The 16,000-nt window shown below is 32.4% G+C and overlaps 1 protein-coding gene across 1 annotated transcript in view; it reads left to right on the forward strand.

The window, feature by feature from the left end:
* The first annotated feature begins 12,344 nt into the window (after positions 1 to 12,344).
* LOC129227391 (uncharacterized) overlaps positions 12,345 to 16,000 on the forward strand; it is a 227,071-nt gene continuing 223,415 nt past the window's right edge. Inside the window, exon 1 of the mRNA XM_054861941.1 lies at positions 12,345 to 12,446. Within this exon, the coding sequence (XP_054717916.1) occupies positions 12,398 to 12,446 (49 nt within the window). The 5' untranslated portion in view covers positions 12,345 to 12,397. The remainder of the gene's footprint in view (positions 12,447 to 16,000) is intronic.

The following is a 16,000-nucleotide window of genomic DNA, read 5'->3' on the forward strand; positions in this document are numbered from 1 at the left end:
TTTTCATAGGAATTGGATAAAAACCTTTAGAGTCCCGAAACGTTCTACGAAAGTAATCAGTAACGTTTCGGATTTGTTTTACAGTGTAGATAATAAACAATGTTAGCATTGTGTCTATTAATCAGGTTACACCGCCATCTATTAGGAATTCGTAGAACTAAACAATCAATACACACTATTTTTTATTTATAAACATTTAATTTGCAATTATAAATGATAAAAAGTATCCTATCTTTTAAATTGAGCCAAATTACATATAGCTGTGAAATTTTATTAAAATCGGTTCAGTAGTTTCGGAGTTTACCCCGAACATACATCGTGACACGAGATTTTTATATATATAGATTTTGCATAAGGTTTAAATAAGATTTATTAACAAAACACACACATGCATAGCAAAAAGTGAACAAAACAAAATTAAGTTAAACATACAAAGTAAATTACAAAAAACTATCACAAACATTAAAACATTCTATATTATAGTTCAACATGAGTTAGTAGCAAAACGTCAAAGCTAAAGTGCGTCAAAGGCACTGTCCGCAGTACTATTAAACCAATAAACTTTAGATCACAAATACTTAAATATAAATTAAACTACATAACATCTACATGAAATACACCGCTAGCTCAGTCACGCCAGCCGAAGACTTCAATTTCGTGCTTATTATCACACATCAGCTTGGCATAAGAAATGATTGAGCCAAGCCAAGCCAAGCAGAAGGTGGAAAACCTCTTAAGGAAGCCAAGAGTGCCAAACAAACTGGTAGCTAATATAAAATTAGGGTCGGTGCTAATTCGGCTGGTTTGACTGAACTGGCGATGCATTCCCGCCATAGCCCTGGCTTTAGGTCGGTATCTTACCGAGTATACATAATATATATATTTAAAAAATACCACGATATACACAAGTAGTAAATATTCCATATAAAACAATAATTTATTCGTATGACTCAAAAAAGAAAAAAAAAAGAATAAATAATAAAAAATGTAACTACTTTTGAACAAGTTATGTTATAAAAAGAAAAACCCCGCCCCCTCGATTGGCGAGTCCAATTTTTTAAAAGGCAAAATGTGCTAAAATATATAGCATTGAACTTTAACTTACATTGTAAAAAAATATCGAAACGTTACTGAGTATTTTCATGTAACGTCTCGGGATTTCAATGGTTTTTGTTCACTTCCTGGAAATATCAAGTATCATTGTCAAATAGTTTCCTGAATTGCTACAAGTTGCATGAATAGAGACTTCTTACTGTTATAAAAATAGTTTTAGTTCCCAGTTTAAAGATTAACTGACAGTATTTATAACGTGTATAAGCTTTAATTCGATCACGGCTTGTCCAGACTGATTTAAGCTCCCAAATGAAGCGAATGATCACGGTTCGTCCACATTGATTTAAGCTCCCAAATGAAGCGACTGATTGCGGCTCGTTCAGACTGATTTAAGCTCCCAAAGGAAGCGAATAAGTCTTTGGGCTACGTAGCTTGCTAGAATTGCAGTGAAGTGAGATGCTTGATACTTGCTTGCAATTCCGGCTTAGCTTTGGCCTTGTTTGCAATTCAGTTTTTGGAGCTGTTATATTCTCCCTACCTAAGATTACGCTGAAATTTCAGAGACATGGCTAGATTTATACTCGAAGATTTCTCGATTTTTCAGGATAATCTGAGGAAGGTTACTGGATTTTTACGGAAAACGTTCCTGGTTTTTGCGAGATATGTTACTGGCAGAATTTGGGCAAATCAGCTGCCTATTATTTTCTAGGAACCTTTCTGAATCGTTTTTACAGTGTGTGAATGATTTATTAACGGTGCAGTTTTTTTATTTAATTTTTATTACTTTTTTTTTTTTTGCAGATAGTAAAGACACTCACAGGCTCATTTTTACGTGCGTTTATTTTGGGTCATTGAGGTAGACAAGTAAATCCAAAGCATTGTTATTAACTAGACCATGGTGTTGTGGAAAAAGAAAAATACGCCGTCCTTATAAAATCCCATCATTAACGAGATTTTGAAGCACACGCCTAAACGCTTTCAGATTGAAAAACATAATTTTGTGCAAGGTGACAGCATAATCCTCTTTGAAGCTTAAACCAAGATACTACATAAACGAAGCGAAAATTGTGGCGTAAAAAAAAAAACCAGTAAAGACAATGAAGTAAACAGATAAAAAAACAAGCGGACGTTATGAGTTTCTAATCTCTTAAAATATCTTTTGCCTCTTTCCCATTTTTACAGCGAATTTCATTAGAGTTTACTGCATAAATTATGCTCGATTTAAAAAAGATTTTTTTTCTGTAAAGTAATTATTTTATCTCTTATTGAGTTACGTTTTACCCCCATCACTGATTTTAGTGCAGGCAACATTTATTATTTTGGTATTAATTTTAAAGCATATTATGAACGAGTTTTTGTTTTTGTATTTTTTTCTATTGTTGCAAAATAAATCTTAAACACAGAAACTTGCTTTTGCTAAGAAAATTCTTTTCCTCAGAGTCCGCCTAGCATAAGTCCAAAAAATGCGTATTTCAGTTTATTAGTGCATTGTATGTAGAATGCTATTCCCCATCGAGTTATATGAACCTAATTGTAAAAAATAAAAATCCTTTGTAATTATTTACCAGTGTTAAAAGGGCGCAAGTCCCATCATTTGTATTCACCAGAGGTAAACGTTTTCCCTATCTCCTCTAATAAAGCGAGTTTTTGACTTATGTTAGTCTGGATCTGAGTAGAGCTCCTTGAAAAGGACGGGCTGACTTTTCCGGCATTTTGGTTCCAAGACAAAAGTGAATACAGCCTCGTTTCCAGTATTTATAAATACGTTATATTTGTTGGTTGCTATGTCTTAAAACAATTGATGTTAAGTTGAGCAAAAAAAGATAACTTAGTTCACAAATTCAACAAAAATGTATCAGGAAATGTTTACTTTAATAAACCTCATTTTCACACCTTATTTGTTTTTAATTTGAATTACTTGAATCGTCTTCATCTACAGAATAAAAAAATCAAACATCAATCAGACAACACATCTAAAGCTTGGGCACCAGTTTTCTGCAAAATGAGGCTTTTGTACAAATACAATTTTTTTTCGTTTGATAATTTTAGAACCAGAATGGCGGATAAATCAGCTAGCCTTAGCTCTAAGGTACGGAACTGAACCCGATAAATTGTTAGTTCATGATCAGTGTGCCAATTTACAAATTCATTTACTTTTGGTAATGTTTTCGCTCAACTTAAATCGAGCATTTAACTAATAATAAAACACTAGTGGGAGAGTGCTTTTAGTAGTCGATAGTCTTCAACTATCGATATAAATACAAATGTTTGAGAGCATCTGAAAATATATGAAGCACTTTCAAGAATTATTGTAATTTTAATAAACGTCAACTTTTAAGCCATCTGTCTTGGGCTGCTCTAATTTTTACTCAAACTGCTCAGTCCCCATCCCCGACGTAGTTAAGCACTAGAATTTTCCCTGAAGCTCCAAGGCATACCTTTAAAGCTTCATGCTTAAAGGAAAAGAGTTGTTAGAGAAGAATATACCCTCATAAAGATTCCGATTTCAATATCAAGCAAGTTATTTTAACTCATGATTACAATTATAGTAAACTCCCGATAATTCGCGGAACTGGGTGGCACGAGTGCCGCGGATAACCCGCACAAAGGGTAAAATGAGGGACTCATATAATAAAAGTTGTTCTTCCTCAAAACCTTCGTTGTATTGATGCATAACACTTTCTACAAACAGTGAAAATACAGAGCGTTCCGAAAATGACTGATACATTTGAAAAAGCAATAAAAACTGAACGGAGAACGATAGAAATATACCAGTGGGGTTATTTCCTTCAGTCTAAATAGTACTTTTTGTCACTGAAATTGATAGAATAAGCAAAAAAAAAAAAAAAAAATAACATGGACTCAGAAAATACTTTCATTTTCCCTACAGTTACTTTTTAATTAATTTTTTAAAATGTCCGATTCTTCAAACAAGGCGTGGTCTTGATGACGTCAAAAATTATGCGCTGTGGCGCATCTTTCTACCGCATTTCCACGTTATGATAATCAAGGAGCGAATTACAATTGCGCTATACGCTTGCTATCAACCATATCGTTGCCAATACATGTGAGTAAAGATGTGAATTAAATATTTTGCACCGTGAATGGCAACACTGAATGGCATTTCATCATTTGTGATGTCATCGGCAGAAAACAGTGAAAGAGCATCGATTTAAGTAATTTTTTTAAAAATATTAAACTTAAAGAAATTATTTAAAAAATGGTCAGATTCTATGTTTTTAAGCATGCACTTTCAGAAAAAAATACTTTTAAAATTTTGGAAACGATTCCATTGTTGCATTATGCTTGGAATAAAAGTAAATTTTTAGACAGAAAAACTTAGAAATTAGTTGCAATATTCCTCAACAGATGGCGCTGCATGTATTTAAAAAGTTATAAAAGAAAACGCAGTCTGTAAAATCGCCAAAATGACCAGTATATTTGAAAAATCAATGCGGCTCGTTTAGTTTTCATTGATTTTCTTTATTATGCCGGTTATTTTGTCGACCTTATGAGCTATCATATCTTTTACAATCAGCGCCATTTGTTGAGGAACATTATAACTAATTTTGAAAGTTTGTTTGAAAATTTACTGTTGTCCCATGAAAAATGCAACAAACGGTTTTCTATCGTTTCCCGTTAAATTTTTATTGACTTTTCAAATGTATCATTTTTACTGCACTGTACATTTTTGGAACACCCTAAATGTACAGTGCAGTAAAAATGATTTTAATTTTTGCGCAACAGAACTTAACTTCAAAAAAGAACAAGTTGTACTACTAGTGGTACCCCGCACGGCTTTGCCCGTAATAGAAAAATTAAAAGCTCTTTTGGTTCGTCTGTATATTTACAAAAAATGTGTGATGAATTTTCTCGCCAATTGGCTTGTACCCATGTTACGGTTCCACGTTATGATAATTTCGTAATTTACTCGTCCATCTTATGATATTTTTGTTCTTAAAATTGGAATAGAAAACGAACCACATCGAATTTTCTAAAAATCGCTTCGAGGTGCACACCCCCATGCTACAAACTAACTTTGTGCCAAATTTCATGAAAATCGGCCGAACGGTCTTGGCGCTATGCGCGTCACAGAGATCCTGACATCCTGCAGACACCCTCCGGACAGAGAGACTTTCTGCTTTATTATTAGTAAGGATAAAGATGAAGAATGCACAGTGAATACCGTAAAAGCACTTATTTTCGAAAGTCAAAATTTTCACGAAAATTTAAGATATCTAATTGCGCGAATTTTGTATGAACAGAGCCAAAACTTGAAAAATCCAACACGAAAAAAAAAAATTCTCTAGTCTGACATTTTCGCGATTACAACCTGCTTGAAAAAGTCAGAGACTCGCTAAAATAAGTGCTTTTACAGTAAAATAAATAAAACAAAAACAAATGAGTTTAAATTTACATTTTTTCGACAAAAAAAAAAGGCATTGATATTTGCATTTTGACGTGAAAATGCATGTTTCTGATTGTTGATTGACTCACAAATAATCCGCCCCTTGGATAATCGGGAGTTTTCTGCACAGTCAATAAGAAAAACTTTCATTCACAGTTTCTGTATTTAAAACTAGCTGTGTCTCCCGGCTTTGCACGTTCTACCACGAAAATAAATTTTCTGCCAAGTGACGCGTGTTCAACAATCAGGCCTGACAGGAAAAAAAAAAAAAAAAAAAAAACTAAAATTTCCCTACAAACTGCGAAAAATACCGAAAAAAGAAAAATTTTAAATCCTCTTTTCAATGATTTTCTTCAAGCAGCTACAGATTTTAATAAAAGCATTGTTCAACAATGACCGTGATCAACTGAATTTCAAACCGAATGCTCACCCACATTTTAGCATGAAATTAGTTAAAAACATTTATAATTTACGGTCTCATTACCTTGGAACAAATTTTATCTGATGCAGAAAAATCAGGGGTTTCGATGGATATTTTATTCTAATTTTTGCGGGCATTTTTTCGCCCTTATATTATAAAAAAAAAACCCGCCATTTTCGGGTCCTAAAATTAAAATTTGAAAGTTTTAGTTCTTTTTGGTCTTCGAAAATCCCCCTACGTTTCCTCTCGGGTGTCGAAGTAACTAACTGCCAAATGTGATCAAGATCCGATGCAAACTATGTATTTGTATACGGAACATACATTCATACATGTATAGTCATATATTCTCTGTTTTATTTATATAGATAACTCCTCTCATATTTGAATAGTTTTGCTGTATTCGATGATATACAGTGAAAGAAAAGCTTCTAAGATATTGCTTTGCTCGAAGAAAAAAAAAGTGATTATTAAATCCATTTAAAATGAAGTATTCTCCTGATTCAAAGTTTTCCCGCCAAATAGGTTAACTTTGAGTCACATCAGAAACGGGATGAGAAATAAAGTATTTTAATAGAAGAAGTGGAGCTTTGAAACAGAAACATAAAATTCCTAATTGTTTAGAAACTCCTTCTTAGAACTTCAGAACATTAGAAGAAGTCATTTACATAGACCAAGCAATTTGATCAACTTCAAAAAATTCCTTCCAATTAGTAAGTTCAGAATTATTGTATGATGCAATGAATTGTGCACTTTAAGAAAATTCCGTAACGTCGCAGATTATTTCCGGGCATTGTTCCCGGATTTCAAGGGTTTCAACCAGATTCAAGTGAAATTAAAATATTTATGCGAAAAGTTTCTGAATTGCTATACAAATTTCATATATGCACACCTTACACTGCTGTGAAAAATATTTTTAGCTGCCAGTTTCAAACTATTATCAGTGTTTTTATTAAACGTTTCAGTTTCAGCGACGACTACTTTTCGATCGGATTGAGTAACCCCAAAGAAGGGCGAAAAATAGTCGCCGGATACTGTAGCTATGCGAGAAGTGCAGACAAATTAAGACTTAACTAAATCCCAAAAGAGGGCGACAAATAGTCACAGAATACTGTAGCTTTGCGGGAAGTGCAAAGAGCTAGATGTTTGCTTGCAGTTCTGTATAAGCTTTGGCCATGTTTTCTAAATTGCAGTAAGAAGCTTTCCTGGGAAATCACAAGGGGGGAGGGGAAAGCCTATTTTTTTTTCAAAAACTTGTCTGATTTCATTGGGAAGGTTTATGAATTCCTCTGAAAGATGCAAGAATGGTGCCAAGCGATTAATATATGGAAGGTTTCTTGGGGGGGGGGAGGGGGGGGGGGTTATTTTTTTCCAAAAACTTGTCTGACTTTTATTGGGAAGGTTTATGAATTCCTCAGAAATATGCAAAGTTATTTTCAGGAATGTCGTTGATTTTTTGGTTGGAAACATTCTTGTTGTTTGATAGTTAGAAATGTTGTTGGCAGTGTTTAGGCACATTAACTGCCTATTATTTTCCAGGAGCGTTTCTGAATGGGGTTGTTTCCAAAATTTTAAAAGTATTTTTTCTGAAAGAGCATGCTTAACAACACAGGATCCGATCATTTTTTAAATAATTTTTTTAAGTTTAATATTTTTAAAAAATTACTTTTAATCGGTGCGCTTTCATTGTTTACGCTTCTGCCGATGACATCACAAACGATGAAATGCCATTCAGGGTTGCCGTTCACAAAAAAAATATTTAATTCGCATCTTTACTCACGTGTATTGGCAACGATATGGTTGATAGCAAGCGTAGAGCGCAATATTTAATTCGCTCCTTGATTACCATAACGTGGAAACGTGATAGAAAGATGCGCCAATATGCATCATTTGTGACGTCATCAAGACCACGCCTTGTTTGAAAACCGGACAGTTAAAAAAATTAATTAAAAAATAACTGTTAAGAAAATTAAAGTATTTTCAGGGCCATGTTTTTTTGAGCAATCACGATTGCTTATTGCTTTCATTTGACTGTTTTGATGTGCTATCATTTTATTTTCCCGCCAGCATCCTCTGCAGCATCACCGTCGACCGGCTCCTCACGATGCTGTTCCTATAGCGAAAACCGCCTGCAGGTTACATCCATACCCTACACACACGCGCATACATACACAACTACACACACACACACGCACGCACACACGCACACACACACACAAACACATACACACACGCATACATACAGACACCTACACATACACACACATATACACAACTACCCACACATTCATGCCTGCACACAGACACAAACACATATGCTTACACACACATACACAGACACCGCCCCCACGCACACAAACTCACTCATACACACAACTTTCAACACTCATGCCTGCACACAGACACAAACACACATGCCTACACAAACATACCCCTTACACACAAACACACATACCGCCCCCCACACACACAAATATACATACACACACACACTAGTGATTGCGAAAAACATAATTTGAATTCCAAATGTCAATATTGAAATTAATGCTTAATTTTATTTTATTTTTTTTTTGCTTATTCTATCAATTTCAATAAGTAAAAGTAGTACTTCTGACTGAAGGAAACAACCCCATTGTTTACAGTGTGTATAGTATTGCCTTTTCTTTTTGTTTTGTAGATTAAAGAGTAAAGTGAAAAACGTATTCCATTATCTTGCGGGCAAAGTGCAACCCTGGGCCTTTTAGTTTTTTATTTTTGTGGAACTATGAATTGCTTTTTGTTTACTTGACCGTTGAATGACGTTCGAAGTCCTTTGATTTTATTTTTCTGTGCTTATTATATTACAGGCGTCCATATGACACAGAATCAGATTCAAATTATTTATAAACGATCTTCTCGACTTTACACAATCCTTTTCACGCGAAAACTGTACAGCACACAACATCCAGCACCAAGCACATAACATAAAGTATCTAGCCGTTAGCATTCTTCTGAATTTTGATGTCTTGAATTCAAATTATAGTTCCGATGAAAGCCATTAGTAGAAACAAGAAACCCAACGAGTATGGTTCTATCACAATGGGGTTGTTTCTTTCAGTCAAAAGTAGTACTTTTTGTCACTGAAATTGATGAAATAGCAAAAAAAAAAAAAAAAAAAACATAGACGCAGAAAATACTTTTATTTTCCCAACAGTTATCTTTTAATTGATTTTTTAAAATATCCGATTTTTCAAACAAGGTGTGGTCTTGATGACGTTACAAATGATGCTCTTTGACGCATCTTTCTACTGCGTTTCCACGTTATGATAACCAAGAAGCGAATTAAAATTGCGCTCTACGCTTGCTATCAACCCTATCGTTGCCAATACACGTGGGTAAAGAAGCGAATCAATTATTTTGTTGTGTGAATGGCAACACTGAATGGCATTTCATCATTTGTGATGTCATCCGCAGAAGCGTAAACAATGAAAGCGCATGTTTTAAGTATTTTTTTTAAGTATTAAACTTAAACAAATTATTTTAAAAATGGTCATATCCTATGTTCTTAAACATGCTCTTTCAGAAAAATACACACTTTTAAAATTGCGGAAACGACACCATTCGTGATTGCCAAAAACATAACTTGAGCTCAAGATCTCAAACCTCAAACTAGATTTTATTTATTTATTTATTTATTTTATAGAGTCAAACACATGTAAAAAGTTTAGGAGTGGCAGAAAGTTACCCCAAACGACTGTATTTATGATAATTTAGTCATGTTACTAAATCGGAAAATTTAATGTAATAAATTGAAATTAAATATGCAATATAATAGTTTTTAATTTGATATTAAGAATAAATAAATAAATAAATAATTCATCGTGCTCTAAATGAAACATTTTTAAACAGTGCCGTTTGTTTGTTAATTCACACTTATTTCAATATGTTCTTTTTCCCCGAAGATAAAAAAGTGCATTAAAATTTCAACTTCTTCTAATAGTGTGCCACGATTAAATCTGTTCTTAACTAATTTCATCCTTTTACATTTGCCATTTACAAAGTATGCTCAATGATCTTATTAATGAGATATCTTAAAACATTTTTTTCGAATGGTTGCAGTCGTCGAAAAGTAACGTGTTGCAGGATCATTATTTTTTAACCAAGCGAAACTCCATTAGGCTTAATGGGCACTAATTGAAATAATTTTAAGAGATTAATTTGAAAGTTTTAATGCTTATCGGAATTAAATTACTTTTTTTTTTTCATTTTTGTAGCTGAAATGGAATTATTAATATGATGGTTTTAAAACAGATTTGTTTTACTTATTTATTTATTTTTTTAAAGCACACCGTATCGGAATTGTCATTTTTTTCGTAGGCGTTTTGTAATTTATTGATGCATTCTTATTTGTTCTGCTAAAAGTTTTAATATCAGTTAGAGTTTGTTTTGAACGTAAATGCAAATATGTTTAAATAGCAGCTTTCTGTAGTAGTTATTTAAATAGCTGTATTTTGTACATTTATCTAATTCCAGTTTAAATAGGATTCAATATTCATCGTCTTCTAATTCATTTTAAATGCCCAATTCTATTACATGTGAATGTTAAGACATGTTTTGCATACTGGAATGAAAATTCGTTACTTTGCAAGCGTATTCTAACAAACTTTTGTAAACTAGATTTATCTCTAAAACAATTGTTGAAAAAAGTGTTACGACGCATCTGGATATTATCAAGTTATGAGGAAAAATGTTTTTCTGAGTTCAGTTGTAAGTTAAAAGTACTTATGAGTAGAAACACTAACAAAATTCTGAAAAATTACGGATTAATTCCGTCCCCATTACTTTAATTTGTTGTACGCCTCTTAAAATTAAGCATTCTTCAACTTTTACTGGAATGTGTAAGTTTAAGCATACATTTTAAAATATAAAAGTCACGGAACTATTTATCGTTTATTTTTTTTAGAAATTCGACAAAAAAGTATCAATATTTTAAAGGCGTCTTAATGCTTTTGGCTTTATAGTATCTTTAATTAGTAACAGATTTATTGCATTGCTGAAGTTGCAAACAAGTGACATATTTAACGATATTTTGGAAAATTTACCAATTTACCAATTTAAGAGAAAATATTTAATTGTTTGCTTATTTTTCTTAAACATTTAGTTTGCTTTTTATTTTTGATAAATAATTATTTATACTGATTTTTAAAAAAAATTATAAAAAGAAGAAAAAAGAAACACATTTACTTTATTTTAAAAGCAGTAAATGTTTAAAAAAGATTTAGGAATGCTATTTTAAACGAACTATCTGACCTGAAAAAAAATGTATTGCTTTTAATGATCTTAAAGTTATTAAGTATAGGATTCGATGTGTGTTTTAACATATTTTGATTCAAAAAGCCTATGATACTTCAAAACTGTTTTGAAACTAAAATTAAAAAGGAAAAAAAGAACATGGTAACAATATTTGCAAAAAGAAACACCTGCTCTTTTTCTTTAGATATCCCCCTCTCCGTTTCTTTACAACAATGTGCAGTTCATAAATTATGTGATAATTTCAATGTTTCTGTACACTGGTTCTGTTAAGTTATTGCATATTTGATTTGATTTTTAACTATACTTTAGTTGAAACTCTTATAAGACTTATAAAACCATAATTTAAAAGAAAAAAAAATCTAACCTTCAAAGTCAAAAACTACTGCTACTTTCTCTGTTCATTTTGTTTCTCGTTTCTTTGAAAGAATTTGCATTTCAAACATTATGTGATAAAACCAATGCTTATATTTTACAATACTTTAGTATGACTCAAATATATGAATAGCTAAAATATTATTCAGATGAAAAAATTGTGAATGCTAGTTTTCGTCATGTGAAAAAATTGCATAATTCGAGGTTCTACCATTCTGCAAAAAGTTATTTTGAAACGTTGCGGAAATCGATTATAAAATTAAACACATCTGACAGCTCAGGAGAATTTCGTGTCGGCGAAACTGGAAGGACACCATTGTTTTAAATTATGATTTTTGCGTTAGTTTGCACTTTTGTTGCAATAATTCCTTTTGTATTTCAAAATTATGTTTATTTATTTATTTATTTATTTGATTTTAGGTGGGAAAGATTGCTTGTTAATAATGGTACTTGTGTGTTTATGAGTATCTCATGAGAGCTTGTTTCTTGAAAAATAAAGTTTTAAATATTTCACTCTTCGAAGTAATGGAAACAAGAATACCATAGTAAAACTCTACCCATATCTTTCTCCTGTTTTTTTTTTTTAATTTCAGCAATTTTTTTTTTTGTCTCTATATTACATTTTACAACTGACAATTATTGCGATTGATGAGCATTCAATTAAAAGAATGCGAGTGTCCGACGAGAGTTTCAAAGCCAAATCCTGTTGCTGCAGCCGCCCACCAGATGTCGCTAATCAAAGGATTTGGGACTTGTTGAAAGATACATATAATAAGGAGTCTGGAAACGCTTTCTGCGAGTTCTCCACAAGTTTGGAGTGCTGGTCACATGGAGAGGAGTTATCACGAGTCGCTATGTTTACATTCATTGCTCTAACTCGCCTTTGGATAGTTCTAGGAAGAGGTAGGATTTTTTTTATATTGTCTCTTTTTTGCAATGGGATATGGAGAAAATTTATGGTATATTGTTTTTAGGGAAAGAAAAAGAAGTTCTCAAACATTTTATTAACTATGAACAGCGCATTATTATTAAGGAAAACTGTATAGTGTCTAGAAAAGTAAACTGAAGGATTTCATTTCTAAATAAAGTAATAAAACTGGATTTTGAAAATTAAAAAAATGTATTGAGCGCTCATTAAAGTTTTGTACTAAATCCGATAAATGCGTAGAGTGTGGTTTAACTTATTTATGTGTTTTACGTAAAGAATGTTAAATTATAAAGAATTTCTCAATACATGGAAATTTTTGAATGGTTTTGTTGCAAAATGGTATGGAAAGAGTTGCGTCAAATAATAGTATTTCCGTAAAGTCTATACGAAAATTTGAAGTAATGTGAATAGAAAAACCAAATTAAAAATGTAGCTCTGTAGGTAAACAAAGAAATGAATATATCTTTTGATAATACTAAAGATATTTTAGCACTAATAAACTGGCGAAACTAAACACAGTATGAGAGCAACAGGGAAATCAATCTTAATTATCAAATGGCTATTATCAAATTAAAAAAAGCTTTAGCTTTAAATGAAGACTCGTAGGCTTGATATGTGTTATTTAAAACACAAAAAAAAAAAAACTTTTTTTTCTTCAAAGCATTTATATGCTTGCAGAAAAGTTCTGTTGTTCTTTAAAGCAAAAAAACAAACATAGAAGAAAAAAAATCTCATAAGTAATTAAGAAAGATCTGTATAATTACTTAACAGCAACTAAGAAAAACATATGTAATCAATGTAGGCGATAAAATGTAAAAATAAAATAGTGTTTTAAAAATTTTTTTTAAGTTAAAGAATGATTGCAGTTTAAGTCTAATGACTGCACATTTTGTCTGACACTGACACTGACTGACACTGTTTAAGTCTAATGACTGCACATAAAAAGAAGCATATCCTTTTAGTGAAAACTCAATTTGCAAAATATCTACAATATTAAAAAATAAATAAATATTTAGTATTTACCCTCAAAAAGGCTTATTATCGAGAAACAAGATAACTTACTGAGTCAGGTATCATTTATTCACTCAACTGTATAATTTAACAGAATGTTGAAACATTGAGCTAAAAGCTGGTACGCCATTGCTTCGAAATGTGTTTTTTGGTAACTGACGGATGCGCGTTTGCAAATTTATTTTAAAATGTTCTTGTTTAATGTTATCAATGAAAAAAAGTTCCTTAATGTGCTGGTATGTTATTTCTTTTTGCTTTAAAAACTGCTTTCCGAAACCATAAAAATGCGAAACTAAGTTTAGGCAGATTAAAAATGACACACATCACAAAAGTGACGGATGTTCACTTGTAGTGTTACTGTTGCTCCTTCTTGTTTAATATTATTAATGTTGAAAAAGTTACTTAACATGTTGTTTCGATTTCCGTTGAGAATGTGCACTCCGTGCACTGTAAAAACGATTCAGAAACGTTCCTGGAATATAATTGGCAGCTGACGTGCCCAATTTCTGTCTGTAACATATCTTACAAAAACCAGGAACCTTTTCCGAGAAAATTCAGTAACCTTCTTGAGTTTTTCAGAAATCTTAAAGCCCATCGTGTCCCTATAACTTTAAAGCAAACTCTAGTAGGTATAATATAATGGCTTATTATTTTTCTGATTTATCAAGAAAATATGCAGTATTGCAAACAAGAAAAGCCCAAGTCAGAACGTTACTCGCAAAAGCTGTCCATAGACTTAATTGCACCTTTAGAGAACCTTACCAGTCTGGCCTAACTGCAAACAAAAAGAATCCGATGCACTTTATAAATTCGTCCAGTTAATCTTTAAACTGGGAGCTAAAAATATTTTTCGCAAGAGTGAGAAGTTTGCATTCTTGCCATTTGTGGGTATTCAGGAAAGTTTTTGACAATGATACTTAATTTTTCTAGGAAGTAGATAAAAACCATCAAAATCCCAAAACGTTTTAAAGAAATACTCAGTAACATTCCGGAATTTTTTTAACAGTGTGAAAATGGAAATAGTACATCAAGAATAGCTAGAAAGAAAATGACATTAAATAAACCAGGGCTGCTCACCAGGAGGGGGGGGGGGGGGTGAGGGGTATTGTTTTCCTATTTGGGGGTAATACACCTGAGTAAACGAAGAAAGAAAGACAACGACATATAGTAACATGCAATGAGTGTAATTTATAACAATATGACACATTGATAAACTAAACCACTAGCATCAGTACAAGGGGTGGCAGAGAGGGAAGCGGTCCACCCCATGCGACGCCCAAAATGTATTTAAGATTTTATGAAATACATAAATCTTTCATTTTTCAAAATCTTCCCCAATATTTTAAAATTACATATAATGTATATCAAATGTATTTGCATCACTACGGTTGGTGTGTTACGTCGAGTGACACTTTTCTAGGGGGATCAATACAATTTTTGAAGAGCTAGTAAGCAATAGTAATGCTCTAATTCTGATTCTCTCCCGGCGCCCCCCAACATTTTAAATTATACCCTGTAAAGAAAAAATATAAATAAACATCTAGAAATATTTCTCAAAAATGATGGTTGAATAATGTGCCTAATTTCTGCCAACATGTAAATTTGTTTTACGGACCGGTGAGGGGTTTTACCCTCTTTTCTTTCTCTTTTCCCTTTTTTTTCCCTTCAAAAAAAAAAAAAAAAAAAAACTTTTGACTAAACTTTACGAACAGCTCAGGTTTTTTTCCCTTTTTTACAAAAAATATTATTATAAATGAATACAAAACATATAAGTAAAATTTTACTTTTTTTGAGTAAAGAAATGTTTTAGACGTTAACGAGCAAAAATCTCTAAAGACCGGTTAATTTTTTCTGCTGACCAGTGCCGATCCGCCGGACCACCAATTGAGAATCGCTGTTCTATGTCATTTTCACCTAATAGTTTTAAAATTATGTTTATTATCAGATGTTCTTTGACTGATAAATCTTGTATGGGAGTATATTGTTTGTATTACACGAGTGATAATAAAAGCAACATAATAAATCAACTGAATTTATAAAGTTTACAACGCAAATATTACGAAGATTTGAAGTTTGCGGCAAATATATTGAAGTTCTATAGCGTAAATTTCCAGATGAGTACAAAATTATAGAACAGCAGTTCTAACTGAAAATTGTGACCCTGATGTTATTTTTATTATGTATTTATACGCACTAATTTTCGTCGTCGTGGTCACAAATCATCAAAAGTTTCGAAACGTTACTAATTATTTCCGTGGTACGTTCGGGATTTCACAAGTTTTATCCAACTTCCTGAGAAAAACAAGTATCTCTGCCAAAAAGTTTCTTGAATTGCTACAAAATACACGAATGCAGACTTCTCACTTGTGAAAAAATATTTTTAGCTACCAGTATAAGGAATAAATGAGCGTATTTAATAAGTGTATCGGCTTCAGTTCATTAACGGCCCTTCCAGATCGGCAAAGCTCCGAATGAGAGCGCGTGCTGAGGTTCCGGCAAGGCCACTATCTCAGGGGAG

Source organism: Uloborus diversus, chromosome 8 (genome assembly GCF_026930045.1).
Source record: "Uloborus diversus isolate 005 chromosome 8, Udiv.v.3.1, whole genome shotgun sequence".
NCBI lineage: Eukaryota > Metazoa > Arthropoda > Arachnida > Araneae > Uloboridae > Uloborus > Uloborus diversus.